Source organism: Ctenopharyngodon idella, chromosome 8 (genome assembly GCF_019924925.1).
Source record: "Ctenopharyngodon idella isolate HZGC_01 chromosome 8, HZGC01, whole genome shotgun sequence".
Classification (NCBI taxonomy): domain Eukaryota; kingdom Metazoa; phylum Chordata; class Actinopteri; order Cypriniformes; family Xenocyprididae; genus Ctenopharyngodon; species Ctenopharyngodon idella.
Window position 1 is genome coordinate 33,953,378 of NC_067227.1, and position 23,249 is coordinate 33,976,626.

General features: G+C 36.4%; 3 protein-coding genes and 1 long non-coding RNA gene across 5 annotated transcripts; all 4 read left to right on the forward strand.

Annotated features, from left to right (window-relative positions):
- The first annotated feature begins 130 nt into the window (after positions 1–130).
- On the forward strand, positions 131–1,895 carry avp (arginine vasopressin). Its single transcript, XM_051904513.1, has 3 exons — positions 131–286; positions 1,341–1,545; positions 1,667–1,895. Exons 1-3 carry the CDS (start codon positions 161–163, stop codon positions 1,804–1,806), a joined length of 471 nt encoding a protein of 156 aa, XP_051760473.1. The 5' UTR covers positions 131–160; the 3' UTR covers positions 1,807–1,895.
- Positions 1,896–6,670: 4,775 nt separating this feature from the next.
- On the forward strand, positions 6,671–8,981 carry ccl27a (chemokine (C-C motif) ligand 27a). Its single transcript, XM_051904505.1, has 3 exons — positions 6,671–6,844; positions 8,286–8,406; positions 8,482–8,981. The coding sequence occupies exons 1-3, from the start codon at positions 6,775–6,777 to the stop codon at positions 8,579–8,581; spliced, it is 291 nt and encodes a 96-aa protein (XP_051760465.1). The 5' UTR covers positions 6,671–6,774; the 3' UTR covers positions 8,582–8,981.
- Positions 8,982–9,896: 915 nt separating this feature from the next.
- LOC127518144 (uncharacterized) lies at positions 9,897–16,356 on the forward strand. The gene is made up of 2 exons (XR_007931466.1): positions 9,897–13,062; positions 14,915–16,356. It is a non-coding gene; the product is annotated as an uncharacterized LOC127518144 (long non-coding RNA).
- A 1,457-nt stretch (positions 16,357–17,813) lies between these two features.
- Positions 17,814–23,247, forward strand: slc35d2 (solute carrier family 35 member D2). Of its 2 annotated transcripts, none has more exons than XM_051902662.1 (12): positions 17,814–18,178; positions 18,283–18,316; positions 18,394–18,480; positions 18,557–18,624; positions 19,657–19,728; positions 20,469–20,537; positions 20,610–20,712; positions 20,970–21,062; positions 21,148–21,215; positions 21,322–21,400; positions 22,840–22,909; positions 23,009–23,247. In XM_051902662.1, exons 1-12 carry the CDS (start codon positions 18,060–18,062, stop codon positions 23,023–23,025), a joined length of 879 nt encoding a protein of 292 aa, XP_051758622.1. In that variant the 5' UTR covers positions 17,814–18,059; the 3' UTR covers positions 23,026–23,247. The 2 variants fall into 2 exon arrangements, with proteins under 2 accessions (XP_051758622.1, XP_051758621.1); XM_051902661.1 differs by having other exon boundaries at positions 17,816–18,178; positions 22,840–22,922.
- The last annotated feature ends 2 nt before the right edge of the window (positions 23,248–23,249 follow it).

The following is a 23,249-nucleotide window of genomic DNA, read 5'->3' on the forward strand; positions in this document are numbered from 1 at the left end:
AATCTTCAGCAGAATCTTCAATATTCTTCATTCCACTCCTGCAGCAGATCTCCAGAGACGTGCGGTTCTGACCGCAGTGGATCTGAGGAGGAGGAGCTGATCAGATGATGCTGCAGGTGTATATAAGCGTCTCTGAGCATCAGTGGATCAGTGTGTCGAGATGTCCGACTCTCTGCTGTCCGCGTGTGTCCTCTGTCTGCTCGCGCTCTCCGCGCTCTCGTCCGCCTGCTACATTCAGAACTGCCCGCGGGGAGGCAAGAGATCTCAGCCGGACGCCGTCAGACAGGTACAGACATCAGCATCATTTAGTGAAGCTCTTTGAGTAACTTCAGCAGCGACAAGTGTTCATCTGTGACTTCAGTTAATTTAAATGAGATGAAGCAGAATAATCTATATAATATTAGCAACAAAATATTGATCAATGTTTCATTTTGATTCAGTAGCGATATTTTTCATGTATATATTTCAAACAGGGTTATTATAACTAACTAAAACCAAAACCATAACAAAATAAAATAAAACAAATGTTATTTGAAATAAAATGCACCTAGTTGCCAAAGAAACGTTTATTATTTTCGTTCAGTTTAACTTGATGTACTAAAATAACAAACTAAAACTAAAATAAAACATTAATAAAAAATAGACACAAAAACTGATAAAAAAAAAAAAAAACTATATTGCATTTTTTTTAAAAATAATAAAACAAAAACACAACAAAATTACTAAAACTAAGTTAAAGTAGAAAATATAAAATATAAAAATTAATTCAAAACATTAATAAAAACTATAAATGATACTAAAATAAATAACAAATTTTGAATTTCAAACAAAATTCTATTTGTCAGTTTAATGTAACTGCTAATTCATATTAATAAAAGAAAAAATAATAAATACAAATAAATTTCTTATTACACTGTAAAAAGAATTGTTGGTTTAACTTAAAAAAGTAAGTTACCTGATTGACTTAAATTTTTGAGTTCATTGAAATTAAAAATTTGAGTTCATACAATGAAGGTGATTGATTTAATCAACAGAAACGCAAAATATTATGTCATCTGAACCACATTAATTACTGAAGTTGATTTGACAAAATAAAAAATGTGATAAATCATGAAAATAATTTCTTACAGTATATCTACTCAACATGGCATTTATGTTATCATTAATTTACATCTTACTCTTAGAATGAAAATATTATAATTATTAAAAATAATAATGATGTTATTTATTTAATATATTATTAAATGTATTGTAAGATGTATTGAATTATTTTGTTACAGTTTTAATAATTTCAACAGACTGTAATGATAAAGCATGTGTGTGTGTGTGTGTGTGTGTAGTGTATGGCGTGTGGTCCGGGGAATATGGGCCGTTGTTTCGGCCCCAGTATCTGCTGCGGAGCCGGTCTGGGTTGTCTGGTTGGATCTCCAGAGACGCTGACCTGCATGGAGGAGAATCTCCTGCCCGGCCCCTGTGAGACGGGCGGGACGTCCTGCGGAGCCGAAGGGGGCGTGTGCGCCGCTCCGGGCATCTGCTGCGACTCGGGTGAGGAAAACACCTCCTCATGTGACATCGCACTCTTCTGTTCCTTTAACATCTCACACACATGCTCCAGTCACGTGTCAGAAAGATTCTCTGTCGCTAATACACAATGTTTCTCTCACAGAGAGCTGCGCTCTGGATCCACAGTGTTCTGAAGACGTCAGGTTTCATCCGGCGGAAGACAGCAGCGGACTGAAGAGCGTTTCAGGAGAAATGCTGCTGCATCTGTTGAATCTGGCCTCGAGGAGACAAAGACCCTTCTGATCGTGATCTGTGTCTGTAACTCATTCACACGTGTTGCTCAACTCAACACTGTGTACATACTGTATGTAGTAAATGGATGTAAATGTCAATCTGGTTTGCTTGTTTGTTTTGTTATTTTACGCACTTTGGTTTAAGTTTATTGTGCCAAAAGCAGCATGACCTGTTCCTGGCTTTGTCTGATTACAATGCAGAGATTTCTAAGAGCAATTACCTGTTTAACATATGATCTCAGTTGAAACCAGCCTGTGGCTCAGGGTGTATCTCAGGGTGTCTTTGGCAGATCCTGACAATCAGGTTTGAGACTCTTTTATGGCCTAAACATAAATCAAGCACACATGGTATTTAAAAGGTTAGTTCATCCAAAAATGAAAGTTCTGTCATTAATTACTCACCCTCATGTCGTTTCACTCCCGTAAGACCTTCGTTCATCTTCGGAACACAAATTAAGATATTTTTGATGAAATCCGATGGATCAGTGAGGCCTGCATTGATAATTAACACTTTCAGATGCTCAGAAAGCTACTAAAGACATATTTAAAACAGTCATGTGACTACAGTGGTTCAACCTTAATGTTGTGAAGAGACGAGAATACTTTTTGTGCGCCAAAAAAACAACAAAATAACGACTTTATATAACAATATCTAGTGATGGGCGATTTCAAAACACTGCTTCATGAAGCTTTACGAATCATTTGTTTCGAATCAGTGGTTCAGAGCGCCAAAATCACATGATTTCAGTAAACGAGGCTTCATTACGTCTTAAGTGTTTCAAAATTTCAATCGTTTCAATGGCTTTGGGCAATGTTCTGCTGGGAAACCTTGGGTCCTGCCATCCATGTGGATGTTACTTTGACACGTACCACCTACCTAAGTGTTGTTGCAGACCATGTACATCCTTTCATGGAAACGGTATTCCCTGGTGGCCTCTTTCAGCAGGATAATGCTCCTGCCACAAAGCAAAAATGGTTCAGGAATGGTTTGAGGAGCACAACAATGAGTTTGAGGTGTTGACTTGGCCTCCAAATTCCCCAGATCTCAATCCAATCGAGCATCTGTGGGATGTGCTGAACAAACAAGTCCGATCCATGGAGGCTCCACCACACAACTTACAGGACTTAAAGGATCTGCTGCTAACATCTTGGTGCAGATACCACAGCACACCTTCAGGGGTCTAGTGGAGTCCAGGACCAACACAATATTAGGAAGGTGGTCATAATGTTATGTATATAACAATGTTATGTTATGTATATATATATATATATATATATATATATATATATATACAGTTGTGAAAAAGAAAAAACACCCTTTAGGATTTAATGGTTTTACGTATCAGAACATAATAAAAATCATCTGTTCATTAGCAGGTCTTAAAAAATTAGGTCTTAAAATTAGAACAACAACGCATGACAGATCACACTGTGTCATAATTTTTTTTTTTAACAAAAACTAGGCCAAAATGGAAAAGCCATTGGTGACACCCTATGATTCAGTTGCTTGAAGATCCACTCTTAGCAGTAATAACTTGAAGTGTGACATCACACTGCTTAGGCCCCGCCCATAGCCGCTGACTGACAGTCCTACATTACCATATGCTGCATCCCAATTCGCATACTATCCTTCCTAAATAGTACTCAAAAATAGAATTAGTGTATCCCAAATCGTTGAAATGAGTATTTCAAAGATACCCGGATGGTCTACTTTTACCGGCTAGAATCCGAAGTGCAGATCCGTGCACGCTCTTAAAGTCCCCCTGAAATCAAAATTTAAGTTTTTTAGCTTTTAGTATGAATATGTTAGCCTTAATGTTATGAATAAGCTGGTGTGTTCCAAAACAATGACAAAATTCGCATTTAGGAGATATAAGCGTTCAAAACTTACAGTCTCTCACTTCCGCTAAAATGGATCACGGATTTTCATGACATCACAACGCACTTCAGCTTCTCGTCAAATCTTCTGTCCAATCAAATGCTCTCTAGAATCTGAAATCCCGCCCCCTTCCCACACTATAAACAGACACTGAAGCTGCGGCTGAAATCGGTCATTTGTTCACACATTTACTAGTTTCTACATGGTAAAGTGCACTATATAGAGAACAGCGAATATACTTTTCATTGACGTGAATGAAGTCCGTTTTCGCGTTAGTACAACGTGAACCGCCGCAGCGTGAGCACAGTCTGCTATGGTCCAGGGATACAAGAACGGATCATATCCGCGAGTCGGCTCAGACCACGAAAGGTATCGGACCCATTTAAATTCTGCACAGAATGCTGTATTTTAAAGTGATATAGAGGAGATTAGGAGGGTAAACGGTTAGATATTAAAAGGAAACAGAGGTTTTACTGAGTTTAACGGCTCTGGCCGAGCTGTGATATAAACAAAACACTATTGGCTATTTTAAAAAAGGGACGGGGCTGTTCGATATATCACCCTGTCTTCCTGTTGCAGTTGAAATTGACCCTTCGCGAAGACCCGCCCCCCTTAGTTACTGTTGCTTTGTCCGACAAGCCATGGCGCTGTCACGTCACACAGAGTGAAAAATACATCGCGGAGCAAAGAGGACACTGACAACAGAGCAGGTGACTTACGATATTAAACAAAGTCCCAGCTTTCAAATTGTGTAAATTTTTAAGAAATTCGAACAATACAAACCGTTTTGTGGCTCTTTAATGTGTCGTGACAGATCGCTGTAGCGCCTCAGCTCAAGCGGCTCCTGAACCGATCATCTCTTCCTACTAGTTAATTCATAGCATCAAATAAACATGAATGAACATCAGAAGGAATGTTGTTTCAAACGCGGAAAGATGTCAGTACACACCATTTTTCAAGTTCAAGTCCACCGAGGTTAATCTTCTAACTCCTGACTGCTTTGTCGGACAAAATGGCGGATTCGGCGTTATGATCGCTTGTCAATCAAACTCCCAGCAAAGGGTCAATTACGTCAACACATTGAATAATGACAAAGACTATCACAAGACGCATTACTCGCATTGTTTTGAATGGGAGAAAGTGCAACGTGCAATATGGCGGAATAAGTCCCGCCTTCTAAATAACAGCCAAACCAAAATAATGCAAAATAAAGCAAATAATGCTGCACGTTCCAGGACACTTAAGCGGGCCTTTAAATGCATGCATTGCAAACATGAGGAGAGTTCTCCATATGAAAGACCCACTATCTGCAGATCAACGTGCGACTATATTTCTCTCCAAAATGGTAGGAAATTAAATTTAATTGAATGTGGAGTATTTTAACTGTGACAAGATGATGTTAAAGACGAAGTTGTATGTCCCAAAGCTAGCATAGTCTTCTGCTACACACTAAAAAGTATGTAATTTGTCTTCACAAAAACAGTACATACTTTCAGGCTATAGTAGGCGAATTAGGACGCAGAAATAGTTTCCGCCCGCAGCGAGTTTCTGTCCGCCATTTTCTCCGCGCTCGAGCAGCTGTAGCGACAACGTCTAGTAAGTAATTGAGGTGTTTTGTTGTTGGATGTAAGAGTGAACATAAGTCTTAATTTACCTGCTGTTTACGTTCACAGACATAACTGACTGTGTTTATGTGAATTGTGTGTTTTTCACAGAACCTTGTGTGTATTTGACAGCTTAAAAAAGAAATGTGAAAGAGAAGTTACTCACGACACTTGACGTCTGATAGCCAGTTGTGTGCTTCAGATAAAACAGTCCATTATAAGTTTAAACTGATATAGCTTTAAAACGCGTGAAAATAATAAACTTTAATTAATGGTGAAAGAAGAACTATGCTATCCGTGAGAGTGATCGCGATATAGATGATAATCAAAACCAAGCAGATGTCTTGTTAGTATTTGGCAGAGAATCCGATTGAGAACTGTGATCGTGGAGAGGGGGCGGGGCACAGCAGCTCATTTGCATTTAAAGGCACATGCACAAAAACAGCCTGTTCTTGACTGTAGTCAGAAATGGGTATTTACAACATGGATTTATAAATAATCTGTGAAGTGTTTTAAGCTGAAACTTTACAGACGCATTCTGGGGACACATATTACATCTTGTAAAAAGGGGCATAATAGGTCCCTTTAACGTCACTCTCAGCGGTATAAATGGCGTCGGGATGTTAGTTAACGGGATATCACTGTAAAGGTATTTCAATTTACTTTTATTTTTTTACTTCTAAACGAAAAACGAACTTCGCCGTGAGTATATCGGTGCAATGAATCACGTCCAGTTTCTTGTACGTCACGTGGGCAGGAAGTTGTTGCTGCAGTTCACTTAACGGCCATCGGTGTCGCTAATAACAATGGTTTCTGAATTCTACAGATAGCCCCTTTAAATGAAAATCAGAATTATAAAAATAAAAACTAAGTGAAAAGATAAAAACTATAACAGTATATCAATGACACTAAAATAACAACGTACACACACATTTATATGCCTATAAAATAATAGAAATAAAAACATTTATTTTCATGCCCAGATATATTTTCTCGATTTATTTGTGTGCATCCAACCAATCAAATGACCCCTTAAGAGGATGTCACTGATATTAATAAATGTATTGGATATGATTTTCTTGGGGATTTCTTGGAAATTGTGCCTGTAACAATGTTAAAAAAGAAAGTAAAACAGACAATTACTGAGACACACCCAGTGACACATTACTGACCATAACGAATCAACATGAATCAACACATGCCTGAGAAACACTCATAATGACACATTATCAAAGCCTTTAACACATGTCACGCATAACCTACAGCTCAGTACAATAAATTTTCACCTGAATGCATGTCAAATTAAGATGATGCTGCGGGGAACATTCCATCTTTAATAAAATATATTTCATAACGGATTTGTAAAACTGTTTTCTTTGGTGTGATTGATGATGGGTTCAGACAAGCCAGGTGATGAGGGCGGAACAGGACTTGCATGCGTGGGTTTAAAAGATAGTTTCTGCATTCATTCACCCTTATTGTTGTTGTTTCAACCATGAAGCTGAAAGCAACATCTCTCCTGCTTCTCATGTGTGTCGACATCATCATCCTCACCAGCAATGAAGGTCAGAATATTTGATTGTGCAGTATAAAAAATGATGTTCCTCTGTATTTCAGTCTTGTTTTCCAGCACAAATATCTAAACATTCTTAAATCAAGATACATTTACTGGAGAAGCAAAAAAAGGAGTCTTGTTTATTGAAAAACTGTTCAAAATGAAGGGAGTTTGTGGTTAAAACAAGCAAAATGTCTGTCAATCGGGTCAGAAAATAAACTTATTTTCCCTTTGAATTAAGATTATTTTTCTGACTCCATTGGCAGATATTTGTTCTTGTTTTAAGCACAAACTCACTTCATTTTGATACATTTTTCATTAAATCTTTAGTCATTTTGCTTATCCAGTAAATGTATATTTTGATTTAAGAAAGTTTAGAAATTTTTGCTGGAAAACACGACAAAAACACTATAGGCAAAAAAGCATTATTTCTTCCTCTTTCTGCTCTCTTTATGACTTTGTGCTGTTGTTGCAAATTACGAAATGTAGGCTACAGCATTAAAAATGCTGGGTTAAAAACAACCCAAGTTGGGTTAAAAATGGACAAACCCAGCGATTGGGGTGTTATAACCTAGCGGTTGGGTTAAATGTTTGCGCAACCTGCTGGGTAGTTTTATTTAACTCAACTATTGTTTAAAAATGACTATGTCTGGCTTAAAATGAACCCAAAATAGGTTGGAAATTAAAAATCAGACACATAATTACTAGAGGCAACAATAATAATCAAAGGGTGAACATTTATTAATAAGCAATTTAATAAATGTTTATTGTTTAATTATTATTCATTAAACTTATTAATAAATGTTAATTTCTAACATATTTTGGGTTCATTTTAAGCAAGAAATACAGTAATTTTTAAACAATAGTTGAGTTAAATAAAACTACCCAGCAGGTTGAGCAAACATTAAACTCAATCGCTGGGTTAAAACATCACAATCGATTTTGGTTTTGTCCATTTTCAACCCAACTTGGGTGTTTTTAACCCAGCATTTTTTAGTGTAATACTGACTTATAATAAAATGTTTAGATTTGCTTAAAATTTAATGCAGTTTACTTCATTCTCATTTATGCATTTGTTGCCTTTATCCAAAGTGACGTATATTAATGCGATGCATTGTGCATGTTTTTTTTTTTTAAGTTCATGCATTCACTGGGAATCGAGCCCATAATATAGCGATGCACTTCTGTTTGAATGATTTAGTGTGTGTCATTATTAAGCTCCTGTAAGGCTTGAATACACAGAGACAACAGTAAAATGTGCCGTAACATGCATTGCTCTGAGCTGCGGAGAATATAAAACATGCCCTCTATAATTACACACTCTTCTGTCTCTGTCATTCTTGTTTTCTGAGCTGAAAAACATCCTTCAGGAAGTCTGTAAGTTTTGTTGAAAGAGGATTGAATTGACACGAACAGAGATATTCAATAGAAGATCCTGCTTTTTGTTCCAGCTGGTGCCATTCCCAGCTGCTGTTTGAATGTTTCCAAGAATATCCCACAGGACATTCTGCGAGCCGTCACCAAATACGAGATGCAGAGCAAGGCTGGACGCTGTGAGATTGATGCACTGATGTGAGTGTTTAACAAACAAGCACAAATGCTTATGAATCATTAGCTCTGGTATTTACTGTGCTTATTGCTCTTCAGATTACACGCCAGAAACAAAAAGAAGCTGATCTGTGCTCATCCCAGACTGTTGAAAATCATGAAGAGGTTAAAGAAGAATCACAAACCCAAGCTGGCGTAAATAAACGAGGAATGAATCTCTGTATAATCCAGGAGTCATTGATCTTCTGACACTTTCAGCATCGGATCTTTTAAAAGTCCTTTTTTAGCAAAAGTCTACTTACTGCAGAGCCATGGGTGGAGTATTACCTCCAGCTCCCCCTCTCTCAACCTACTGTGGGCATGATGGGTGGAGCTTCATCCCCAACCACACCCTAACCCTACCTATAACCCTATCTCTCCACCCATTAAACAGTTAAGCTCCACCCTTGAGCTCCAGAGAGGTGGAGCTGGAGGTCATGTGGCTCTGCAGCGAGCACCACTTGTTTTTAGCTGATAGTTCCAGATATTATGAACTACACAATATACTGTATATATTCTTTTTATGCTCTGCTTTTTAATAAAATAAAAACTTTTTTTAAGTTTTGGCTGTATGTTGGCTAATTTTTCAATTTCAGTCAATAAGTCAATAAATAAATAATCAATATGTCAATAAATTAATAAACAATATATAATCAGTTAATAAGTTAAAGCTGCAGTCTGTAAGTTTTGCCTTTTTATCGCCATCTCTGTTCGAAACCTGCTATTGCAGTTATTTGTGTAATTATCATTTTTTTATGTGGGCTGTGCCTCGGCACGGCTCCTCAGCGCGAATGAATCTAATGTTTGCTGTCAGTCACACATCGGTGTGGATACTGTACTTCAGAATCACATATTCTACGTCTTGGATAAGTTTGACCAAAATAAGAATTTTCACCAGAAAGTGTCATCTGAACAAGTAAGTAACATGTCTGCCATTTTTGTTCTGACCATCTGAGGAAAAAAAAGCATTAAACTGCATGAAAAGTCTGATTTCCGGGTTAAATTGGACATTGGAAATTTCAGCGAAACTTGAGGTGTAGGACCGTGTGCGACAATTTCCCAAGCGTGGGGAATCCTGTACACATCCACACGCTTGAGATGCACAGAGATTTTCGGATACAGGATTTTTCTGATAACATACACCGGACGTGTTCAGAGATTTCCAGTAGCCTATAGACCTTATGTAGCCCCACCCCTTTTCAGCGCTGCGCTCGTTGTCTTTTGACTTCCGGTTTGTATTTCCACAGCGATCTTATGTATTTATGAAAGAACTGCTCATTTTAAAATCTTCCCTTTCTACTGATTTGTTAAGACATCTGCTTTAAACATAACAACGCTCATGATAACTTTAATTAACTCTACAACAGGTAAATCCACTTCACCAGCTAATTATTCTTCAACAGCGATGCCATAGAAATATACAGAGCTACCGCAAAAACGGAAGTTCAAAGACAATATTCTAAAGATGGCGGCGCGCTTGTTTCTCTGGTAAATAAGGTCTATAGGCTACCTATTGCTGATATCATGTCTTTTCTGTTTTTAGTGTTTATCAGTTAAAAGTTAAAAATAAGTTCTCTTTTAAATATGCAGGTTATTTTAAATAATTTTGAATGATTCCAACTCACTTAAAATACTCAAAAAGCCACTCAATGGTAGCCACCAACTGGTGTAAAGATGTAACCAACAGAATGAATTAGTCAATGAATCTAAACGAGTCTTTATGAACAGAATCGCAAGATTTGAGAGACTGGTAATCTGGGATTAATCAAAATCCACACTGCTCACTGTTATGGCTATCTCGGGGTTTGTATTTGAGGAAATGAACACCGTAATATATCACGCACGGACATTTGGAGGCCTCGCATTTGGAGCTGAATCACGAGACTCTCAATTCCTGACGCCACTGAATCGAATCTTTGTGGAATCGTTTACTGTCTTGACTCTCGAATCTGTTCTTTCCCCTCCCCCACTGCCTCGCTTCAGCTCTTCTCTTGCGCGCGCAGCAGCAGAGAGCGTCCGTTATTTTCTGAGGCTGAGAACTGGTAAGCGTGAATTCATAATACTATTTTTAATAACACGTATGCCAGAACATAACTTCAAAATTTCAGTGTTGTATCTTTTTTTTTTTTTTCAAACTGTATTTTGTAGCCGTTCGTTCCCGCTCCTGCTCCATTCAAATCTTGCGCGCGCTGACAGTGTCCGTTATTTTCATCATAGAGAGATTTACACCATAAGGGTCAAAATCACTATAAAGTGCCTTTGAGACTTCACAATTTCCAAAATAAAAAGTTGAGATTTTCCATTTAACTTCATATTTGTTGTATTAAGGAGACCTTAGGCTGTTAGAAATGCATGTCAAGCTCCCGCACTTTTTGTAAATTAACTGCAAGCAGACAATCTACGAGCAAACCACAAAATATGTCCGCCCTGTCATGGACAAAACCAAAGTAGTTTAAATATATTTTCATCGCATAGTGATTATAAAATGTAGATTTTCAGTAAGATACTTGGTCCCTTTGTCAACAATACATTTTAGTTAATCAGAAAAGTCTTTTGATAATAATGAAACTACTGAAAAATATTTGTTTCCCTATAAAATATGCAATACTTCTTTTCTAAATAACATCTAACAACAAAGATATCTGGTTAAACTTTAAAACAATATCAACTGGCCCTCTTTTCTTTATAAAGAAATCACACAAAAGGTTTTGCTAACTTGTTAAAATAATTTGCTAATTTTCATAAAAGATGAAAATGACAGGGTGGACAAAAATATGACAGGGTGGACAACAAAGACTTTAATTGGTGAATAAAACAGGATAATCAGAGAAACAACAGCAACAAGAAGAAACCCTTAAGCAATATATGATATTCTAAGTATTAAACTAAAACTGCTCACTTTCGTTTCGTTTAAAACCGTGCCTTCTTTCATAATGAATCACCGCTTTGTGTTGCTCAGAGATGCACTTAACAGTTCTGCTGTGGCTTTGTTTGGAACTATTTTTGTTGGCAAAATAGAACAGAAACAGACACTATTGATGGTATTGTGTTTATTGTTGTTTATTTTACTGTTGTATAAAATAAATATCACATTTTCAAATCGAGCAGATATTCAGGAAAACAGCACTTTTTCTTGTGTGATTGCTTAACTATATCACATGATATAAATATAAGACAAAAACCCATTCAGGGCATTTTTTTATCTTCATATCTTGAATTTTAGGCACATCATCTTCCATCACTATGCAACCGCGTGCATGTAAGACGGCGTACAGGTCTTAGCCGGGGCAGGGTGCACTAAATGCGTTAATTTCGACATATTATTTTTTTCCATAATTATTCACACCAAATTAACACGTTAAATTGACAGCCCTAGTGAAAACATTATCAGAATGTGGCAAAAACTATGCACATGTCCACCCTGTCATGGAAGGCTTGATGACAGGGTGGACAATGACAGGGTGGAAATTTTTGGCAAAATTTTGCATTTAATGGACACATGGTGTACCTTCAGTTAGCAAAGTGATTCATTGTTGAAGATGACAGTGTACTGTTTAAAATATATATTTTGAATTTTTTTATATTAATTAATATTTCACTATGACAGGGTGGACATGCTAAGCTTGACAACATCCAACTACAAACACAATATGATGAAAATTAGGAAATATAAGTGTAGATTAGCTGAAGTTAGCTGAGCAGTGTCTGGGACATGCCAAAACCGCATACATCCAATCAAAGAAAATGGTATAAATTTTAAAAAAAACATTTCAAGAGACTTGTAATTGTACTTGTATGTATGTAAATGTTTGGCCACTCATAATAAAACCTCAGAATTTCATTATTTTGCATTATATTCATGATGACTGAGCAATTTTGATGAGGACACCAAAAGGCACTTTATAGTGATAATGACCCACAAGAAGGTAAGTGTGAATTCACAAAATAATTGTAAATAACATGTTTACATAACACAACATCAAAAGTTTTTCAATGTTAGCCAGATCATTTATTTCTGAACCGCATTTTCTAGGCCGCTGCCTTTCAGTTATTGCGCGCGCTGACAGCGTCCTGTATTTTCAGAGGTAAACATCAGACGAAGCGAAGGTAAGCGCAAATTCATAAAACAAAATTAAATAGAGTAGTTACCAAAACATAAGATTAAGTGTTGTTGATTTAGTGCGTGTATGTTGTAAAATTAGTCTAAGGTTAGCTAAAATTAGCTAGTTTTGTAAATTGCTAAAGCAACTGCTACATTCATTTCTAAGAAGTTACCTATTAGTAAAATATTCACGTTTATTAATGCTAGTCTAGCTAGTGTGCTTGAGTTGTTATCTTATTTCTCTCTTTGACAAATCAGCAGACACTTTCTTCTCAACTGTCCACAGATGCTTCAAATACAGCACTGAAGGAATAAAATATATAATATTTGTTAAGTGCAGTGTAAATTTCACACCTGTTGTACTAGTTTAAGTGTAGAAATCTACAATTTTGTTATATTATGATGTAATTTACTCTCTCTCTCTCTATGTATATATATAATATATATGTGCGTGTGTGTGACTGTTTTTAGGTCGGGTAGTAAATGCTGCCATTCTTCTCTAATATTGTTGCTCTTCAACGAACACAGTCATCAGTCAGGTAACTTCCACACTAAAATTTTTTTTTTTGAATACCATTCAGTTACCCAAGTTATCTTGCATTTTATTCAGCTACTGAAACGACAAGAAAGCACTTTTTCTTTCTTTGATTTTTTCCATTCTTATTGCTCTCTAACTACAAACCCGATTCCAAAAAAGTTGGGACACTGTACAAATTGTGAATAAAAAAGGAATGCAATGATGTGGAAGTTTCAAATTTCAATATTTTATTCAGAATACAACATAGATGACATATCAAATGTTTAAACTGAGAAAATGTATCATTTTAAGAGAAAAATAAGTTGATTTTAAACTTCATGGCATCAACACATCTCAAAAAAGTTGGGACAAGGCCATGTTTACCACTGTGTGGCATCCCCTCTTCTTTTTATAGCAGTCTGCAAACGTCTGGGGACTGAGGAGACAAGTTGCTCAAGTTTAAGAATAGGAATGTTGTCCCATTCTTGTCTAATACAGGCTTCTAGTTGCTCAACTGTCTTAGGTCTTCTTTGTCGCATCTTCCTCTTTATGATGAAAGATCTGGACTGCAGGCTGGCCATTTCAGTACCCGGATCCTTCTTCTACGCAGCCATGATGTTGTAATTGATGCAGTATGTGGTCTGGCATTGTCATGTTGGAAAATGCAAGGTCTTCCCTGAAAGAGACGACGTCTGGATGGGAGCATATGTTGTTCTAGAACTTGGATATACCTTTCAGCATTGATGGTGCCTTTCCAGATGTGGAAGCTGCCCATGCCACACGCACTCATGCAACCCCATACCATCAGAGATGCAGGCTTCTGAACTGAGCGCTGATAACAACTTGGGTTGTCCTTGTCCTCTTTAGTCCGGATGACATGGAGTCCCAGTTTTCCAAAAAAGAACTTCAAATTTTGATTCGTCTGACCACAGAACAGTTTTCCACTTTGCCACAGTCCATTTTAAATGAGCCTTGGCCCAGAGAAAACGCCTGCGCTTCTGGATCATGTTTAGATATGACTTCTTTTTTGACCTATAGAGTTTAGCCGGCAACGGCGAATGGCACGGTGGATTGTGTTCACCGACAATGTTTTCTGGAAGTATTCCTGAGCCCATGTTGTGATTTCCATTACAGTAGCATTCCTGTATGTGATGCAGTGCCGTCTAAGGGCCCGAAGATCACAGGCATCCAGTATGGTTTTCCGGCCTTGACCCTTACGCACAGAGATTGTTCCAGATTCTCTGAATCTTTGGATGATATTATGCACTGTAGATGATGATAACTTCAAACTCTTTGCAATTTGTCTCTGAGAAACTCCTTTCTGATATTGCTCCACTATTTTTCGCCGCAGCATTGGGGGAATTGGTGATCCTCTGCCCATCTTGACTTCTGAGAGACACTGCCACTCTGAGAGGCTCTTTTTATACCCAATCATGTTGCCAATTGACCTAATAAGTTGCAAATTGGTCCTCCAGCTGTTCCTTATATGTACATTTAACTTTTCCGGCCTCTTATTGCTACCTGTCCCAACTTTTTTGGAATGTGTAGCTCTCATGAAATCCAAAATGAGCCAATATTTGGCATGACATTTCAAAATGTCTCACTTTCAACATTTGATATGTTATATATATTCTATTGTGAATAAAATATAAGTTTATGAGATTTGTAAATTAGTGCATTCCTTTTTTATTCACAATTTGTACAGTGTCCCAACTTTTTTGGAATCGGGTTTGTAACAAAATTGTTTTGTATTATCATTACATTGTACTATCACATGTCATGTTGCATCATTCTAACCTGTGCTTAAACAATGAGAACTGTACAGTGTATTTAAAGAAAATGTGTTTTTATTTTAGTTATTTGTTTGGTCACAGGATCCTCCATTCCCAACTCCAACCATTCATCTGAAGGACTGTGGTGATGGGAACCCTTTGAACCACCAGTGGCAGTTTCCACAGGATGAGAAAGGACATGGTAGAGGATGATAGACCCCTATTGAAATCTCACTGATGTTAGCCTGCTGTACTGACGGTATCACACACACATACAGTTATGCTCAAAAGTTTACATCACTTTGCAGAATCTGAAAAATCTTAAAGGGTTAGGTCACCCAAAAATGAAATCACTCACCCTCATGTCGTTCCACACCCGTAAGACCTTCATTCATCTTCAGAACACAAATTAAGATGTTTTTGATGAAATCCGAGAGGTATCTATAGACAGCAATATAATCAACACTTTCAAGGTCCAGAAAGGTACTAAAGACATTGTTAAAACTGTCGACGTGACTACAGTGGTTCAACCTTAATTTAATGAAGTGACGAGAATACTTTCATTTTTGGGTGAATTAACCCTTTAATAAACAAAATAAGAGAGAATTGTTTTTTTAATACTGCCCTGATTAAGCTATTTTATTTAACATATTTGAATTTAGTCCAAATTATAGCTGAATTTTTACTGTGTCATTACCTTGATGATCGACAACTGTTCTTTGTTGTGTGATGGTTGTTCGTGAGTCTCTTGTTTGTTCTGAGCAGTTAAACTGCCCAATGTTTTTCAGAAAATCCTCCAGGTTCTGCAGATTTTTTGGTTTTCCAGTATATTTTGCATATTAGAACCCTTTCCGAAAGTGACTATATGATGTTGACACTGAGGACAACTGAGGGACTCAAACACAACTCTTACAAACTAAGGGTGAAAACATTCACTGATGCCCAAGAAGGAAACACAATGCATTAAATTGTTAGCTAACCCACAAAAAAAATAAAATAAAATGATGTCGTCATTTACTCACCCTCATGTTTTTCCAAACCTGTATGAGCTTCTTCTGTTGAACACAAAAAGAAGATATGTTGGTAATCAAACAGCTTTGACTTTCATAGCAGGAATATATAAATACAGGTAAATGGCTACCGTCAACTGTTTGATTACCAACATTCTTCACAAATATCTTCTTTTGTGTTCAACAGAAGAAACTCATACAGGTTTGGAAAAACATGAGGGATGACAACATTTTCATTTCTGGGAGAGCCAAGGTGTGTCAACTTTTTGAAAACAATGATCAGGTATAATTCATTATAATATAATTCAATTCAAGTATATTCATTAATGTTTTTGGTTTTAATGGACAGTTTTAATTGTTTCAATTTTATTCACTTTGTTTATTCAGTTTAATGTTTTGCTTAAAGTGTCTAATATTGTTTGCAAAATATTTAAAACCTTTTTCCTCAATGTAAATGATTAGGTGAATGTTGCAGTCCTGCTGTTTGTTGAAACTATTTACAGTTTACTGAAAAATAAAACTGAGTTTTATTGATGCATGCTGTGTTTGTGGCTTTGTTGACATACTTTTGATGAGCTAATATGACGCATTTTTATATTGAAAGCCAGTTGCATTTAAAATACATTCAGTGTACGGTAATTTACAGAGGTTTATTTAGAAATGAGTGTCCGGAGATTTAAGTGCTCGTACCCAGGAATTTGTGGAGATTTACATCGCGTGCACAAGAAGATACAGGTATTTACCGGTGAGTGAACATTTCCGTTCGTGTACGAGGGTGTATCGAGTTGGGGAACGGACTGCACACGAAGTGGTCCGTTTCTGGCCGTGTCAAGAAACCGTCAAGACCACGTGCCATTTACGGGTTTGTGCTCGGACGTTTAACGTGCCTTTTCATGCAGTGTTACAATAAATCGCGCTTCTCATGATTTAGCCTACTAGCTGGGACTCGTTATTTATGTAAAGAGACGTGACGTAATGACGCAAAGACGAACGCTGCATGCTCGAATTTCCCGCGAAAACCTACCATACCGCCCGAATTATAAAACATAATTACCGTTGTGAATCGGGCTAAGGTAAGGAGATAGTTTTGAACACTGGCTGGTTATGTACTTGCCTAAAAAAATGATTATGGATAATTTTTTAACCAAAACAAGTTACGCACAACAGCTTTAACTATCAAAAAATATTCTTATAATGGGGAAAGTTAACTTTGCATGAACTGCAAGCATATTTGAAAAAAAATGATTAACTGTATTTCTTCCATTGAGTGCTTTGTGTAGTTTCGAGATGTTCCTGAAATTGAGAGTCACGTGATCAAGGACATGCGTTTACATGTAGACTGATGCTTGTCTGAATTCATTAACTCGTTCACTGTTCCCTATATAGTGAACAGCACATACTGTAAGGTTCACTAAGGAATGGCGTCGGTTTCGCGGCATCTGCTGCCATCTAGTGGAGGAATCAGGAACAGACCGATCTTATTTCTACTCAAAGTTTAGACTTCAAGCACAGAGCAAAACCAACTTTACTTCAACTTTTTTCAAGCAAAACCAACTTTACATAAATTCATAGTGTTAACGCTTATTTACATTTACATGCATATACATAACACATTTGCAAAAGCCTCCATTGGTTTGTTAAAAGGTGCTATACAAATACATAACATTATTATTATTATTAATAATAAACAATAGCCACCGAATTTACACACTGTTTAAATGTAAAATATGACAATTATTATTTGGACTTATTCAACTCGACTGGTCAGAATGGATTTTTTTTCTTTTTCTTTTGCTTTTGTAAATAATAATTGAAAAAAAAAAACCCGTAAAACGTCATAATTAAGACGTAAAAAGTCAATTATGTCATAAAAAGTCGATATTATATTTAAAATTATTATTATTTTTTATATCATAAGGTTTACTAAAGCATTTGTTTTCTTATTTGGCGGAAATAGGCTTCCACAAATCAGAGGGCGTTTCCGCGGCGCGGAACCCCGCCCACTCCTAGACCCCGCCCCCTGCCACTATGATTCTACTGAGCGGTAGTTCTGTGTCGTTCAATTATTAACTGACACATCGTTCATAAACGTCCTCTCATGTCATGATTGATTATATAACTAATCGGTGTGTTTAACGGACAGGTTTAGGAGACTAGTAGCAGCATGTTAGTCTCCAGTCCGCCGAAGGAAAAGAAAACTATGAGGATTAAGGGAGACTGAAGAAACCGAAAGAAAGATGACGTTAAACGATGATATCAAACACACGAAACTCATGAAGTTTTCTTCCGCCGCGTTTTACGCCTTTTCTTCGTTTTTCATCATCGTGGTGAATAAAAGTATTTTAACTCAGTACAAGTAAGTGTCAACTTCCGGCTTTCATACTAGAACAACCGGTTGTGTATTTACATATTTACATTTCATGATTAATTATTTATGATGTGTGTCATTGTAAATTTTAGGTTTCCCTCATTTATGTTTCTTGGAATTGGACAGGTGAGAAACATTTTTAAAATGCAGTTTTATTAATAACACACGAAATCTGTCTGATCTTATTTTGTTTATATTCATAGATGACAGCAACAATCATCATTCTGTATGTTGCCAAAATGAAAAAAGCGATCCATTTCCAGGACTTTGACAAAAGTATTCCTGGCAAGGTGTGTAACTTAATTTTGTATTTAATCACACTATCATCACACTGCTTTGCTTATTAATTATATTATTTGTATGTAGATTTTTCCTTTGCCATTGCTGTATGTGGGCAATCACGTGACCGGACTGGGCGGAACAAAGAAACTGAGGTAAATAAATAAGAAACAGAAGAGTTTTGCATAAAAACAATAAGCTTCCATTTGTTAACATTAGTTTAATACATTAAAGGGTTAGTTCACCCAAAAATGAAAATTATGTCATTAATTACTCACCCTCATGTCGTTCCACACCCTTAAGACCTTCATTAATCTTCGGAACACAAATTAAGATATTTTTGATGAAATCCGATGGCTCAGTGAGGCCTGCATAGCCAGCAATGACATTTCCTCTCTCAAGATCCATTAATGTACTAAAAACATATTTAAATCAGTTCATGTGAGTACAGTGGTTCAATATTAATATTATAAAGCCACGAGAATATTTTTGGTGCGCCAAAAAAACAAAATAACGACTTGTATAGTGATGGCCGATTTCAAAACACTGCTTCATGAAGCTTCGGAGCGTTATGAATCAGTGTGTCGAATCATGATTCGGATCGCGTGCCAAACTGCTGAAATCACGTGACTTTGGCGCTCCGAACCGCTGATTCATAACGCTCCGAAGCTTCATGAAGCAGTGTTTTGAAATCAGCCATCACTAAATAAGTCGTTATTTTGTTTTTTTGGCGCACCAAAAATATTCTCGTCACTTTATAATATTAATATTGAACCACTGTACTCACATGAACTGATTTAAATATGTTTTTAGTACATTAATGGATCTTGAGAGAGGAAATGTCATTGCTGGCTATGCAGGCCTCACTGAGCCATCGGATTTAATCAAAAATATCTTAATTTGTGTTCAGAAGATTAACGAAGGTCTTACGGGTGTGGAACGGCATGAGGGTGAGTAATTAATGACATTATTTTCATTTTTGGGTGAACTAACCCTTTAACTAACAATGAAAGATACTTGTAAAGCTTCATAGTTAATCTTATTAATTTACTAATACATTATTAAAATCTAAAGTTGTACTAATACTATTTAATGGACCTGAGCTGACATGAACTAACCATGAACACAACAATTAACTAATTGTAAAGTGTTGCCAGACACTCATATGAAGCTCTTGTGTTTTTCAGTTTACCTATGTTCACCGTTCTCAGAAAATTCACAATTTTACTGACGATGATTATGGAATCAAGGATACTGAGGTATATACATTAATTTATAATATTATTACATTAAAGGAGACCTATTATGCCCTTTTTACGAGATGTAATGTGTCCCCAGAATGTGTGTGTGAAGTTTCAGCTCAAAATCCCCCACAGATCATTTATTATAGCTTGTCAAATTTGCCCCTATTTGGGTGTGAACAAAAACACGCCGTTTTTGTGTGTGTCCCTTTAAATGCAAATGAGCTGCTGCTCCCGCCCCCTTTCCAGAAGAGGGCGGAGCTTTAACAGCTCGCGCTTCGGTCGCTCAACAACAACAAAGCTGGAGAATCTCACGCAGCCAAAATGAGGATTGTCAGTAACGGTGTTCAGCCTTACATTGTTCAAACCGGAGTCGACACTGATGGAGAGTGAACAAAATGGCGGCGCCGTGGGTGGAAACATGCAGATTAAGGGGCGGTAATATTATAATAAGATCCCCTTCCTACGTCGCAAGGGGAGCGAAATCTGAGCGGCTCGTTTTTTTCACATGCTTGCAGAGAAAGGCTTACCAAAACAAAGTTACTGGGTTGTTCTTTTTCACGTTTTCTGGGTTGGTAGAAGCACCAGGGACCCGATTATAGCACTTAAACATGGAAAAAAGTCAGATTTTCATGATATGTCCCCTTTAATGATTATATTGATTACAATTATTTTATTATATTAATGAAGAATATTTTTTATTTTAATGATGTTTATTCGGAGCACATAATAAAAACTGTGTTTATGTGTTTGTGCAGAAAAACCTTCCCTCCGTCGCTGGTGTTCAGTGTTCTGGCTATAGTTCTGGGCGCTCTGGTTGCAGCGAGGTACAGTAGATCAATGCGTACAAATCATTCATACATGACAGATATGTAAACAAACACACCGCATGTTTTCAGCTCGGACCTGTCCTTCAATGCAGAAGGTTACACCTTTGTTCTGCTGAACGACGTCTTCACGGCCGCCAGCGGCGTTTACACCAAAAAAAAACTGGGAATGGAGGTACTTTATGACTATTAATTATCAGCATATTTCTGTGAAAACTCCATAAATAATGTGCCGATAACTCAAGATCTGTCGCTTTGACCTGGCTGTCGGATCAATGTGACTCGTTCTTATCAAATAAGTGATTAATTTGTACGTTTTGGTTAAAAATACACTACTTTACAAACTTTAAACACGTCACACCTTCTGAGTAAAGCACACATCTACAGCCAAACCTTGTATGCAAACACTTTTGTTTCCATCTGTCATTCCAGGGTCTCGGTAAATATGGGGTTTTGTTTTATAATGCATTTATTATTATTATCCCAACCGTCCTGGTGAGTGCTTACACTGGAGATCTACAGAAGGTGAGTGAGAAGATGAAGGATATAGAAACAGATGAGAATTAGAGATGAGAATTTCAATATAACATATTTTTCTCCTTGTTTTAAGGCCCTTTCCTATGAAGGATGGCTGTCGTTTACGTTCATATTTTATTTTTTACTGTCTTGTGTCATGGGGTGAGTCTGACTCTTGATGTTTTTTATAATTGCGTGAGCCATATTATGTATATGTGTATATATATATATATATATATATTTTAACTACAATCTTTTCTTATTTCAGGTTTATTTTGATGTATTCGATCATCCTCTGCAGTTATTACAACACGGCACTAACGACAACAGTCGTTGGAGCAATTAAAGTATGCTCACTGATTATATATTTTTAATATTTTAATATAGAGTACCGTTCAAAAGTTTGGGGTCAGTAAGATTAAAGGTTTTATTCATCAAGGACACATTAAATTGATCAAAAGTGACAGTAAAGACATTTATAATGTGACAAAGGATTCTATTTCAAGTAATTTCTGTTCTTTTGAACTTTATATTCATCAAAGAATCCTGAAAAATAAAATGTATCACAGTTTCCACAAAAATATGAACTGTTTTCAACATTGATAATAATCATAAAAGGGTCATTGACGAATAAGGTTTTTAAAAGTGTAAAAAAAAAAGTTTTATTAAGTGTTAACAATGAGATTATGTGGTTTTTATAATCAATTAACACTGCTTTTGTCATTTTTTTTTTTTTTTTTTTACAAAATTTGTCACCAAAAAAGTCATTCAGTTTGACCAAAATTTCGGTTTTACCAAATGACGATATTTTTAAACAATGCTAACAGGCTGATATCTAGCTAGCTAGCAAAAGGACAATCAAACATTTTATATTTAGTACAAGTTTTTAAAATATTCCAACACTTTCCATGTTTTATAGCGGTTGTACCGAATGACCTGATGTTTCGGGACATGCGTATGAACAAGTGAAAACATGAATTTTTCAAATAGTTAAAAGAGAGTTAGTTACTTTGCTTCATGACCATGTGGTCATTTGCAGGTGTCTGAATGATGTCACATCCTGTCACATGACTTGATGCAAAATGGTCCCTTTATATTGGTTACTCCGAATGACAATGAAATTAATTTTTCTGGACATTCTTTCTCATAACAAAGCAACGACTTCTACACATACTTTTAATACCATTTTGCACTATGTTGATATATGATGTTAAAAAATCATGCCAGAATAAAAAATATATACATTTATTACATTTTAAGATATTTTAATCACAAACCAAATGACCTTTTGACACTTTAAAATCCCTTTATATGTAGAAAAATATAATTAAATCCTTTTGGATTCAATAAAAGAGATCTAGTTGTACTACCTTACATACTTTAGATGTCATATCTTTGTTTTTTATTATTATTAAGGCCTTTGGACAAAAAAAGTTACCCGTCATGTTTCTTGAGCAGCAAATCGTCATATTAGAATGATTTCTGAAGGATCATGTGACACTGAAGACTGGAGTAATGATGCTGAAAATTCAGCTTTGATCACTGGAATAAATTAGATTTGACTATATATTCACATAGAAAACAGCTGTTTTACATCATAATATTTCATAATTTTTACTGTATTTTTGATCAAATAAACGCAGCCTTGATGAGCAGAAATCAAAAATTGTACCCAAACTTTTGAATGGTAGTGTATGTAAAATGTTTACATATTAGTTTATCAATCATATGTTCAGTAGGGCTTAATATACATCCAGTCTTCATAAGTTGTTTGGTTTTCTCTCAGAATGTTGCTGTGATGTACATCGGCATGTTTGTTGGTGGAGACTATATCTTCTCATGGCCAAACTTTATAGGTCTGAATATATGGTAGGAAACTTCTTTACCTCCTCCAACTGAAATGACACTTCCCCTGCACCACTAACGTCTCCTAACATGTTTCTCCATGTTCTCAGTATCTCAGCTGGACTGATTTATTCCTACATCACGTTCAGCAGCAGCTCTTCAGAAGCGAACGTGAAACCGGCCGAGGACAAACTAACAGTTCAAATCACAGAGGATGAACCGGAGAAAACATGACTGTGCATCTCAGTGTTTAGTTTGTTTTATTGAATTAAATGTTGGGATGAAAAGCATTTGCTGCTTGAAAACCCTTGTATATTTTTATTTAAATAAAAACAAACGTGACAACCAAGA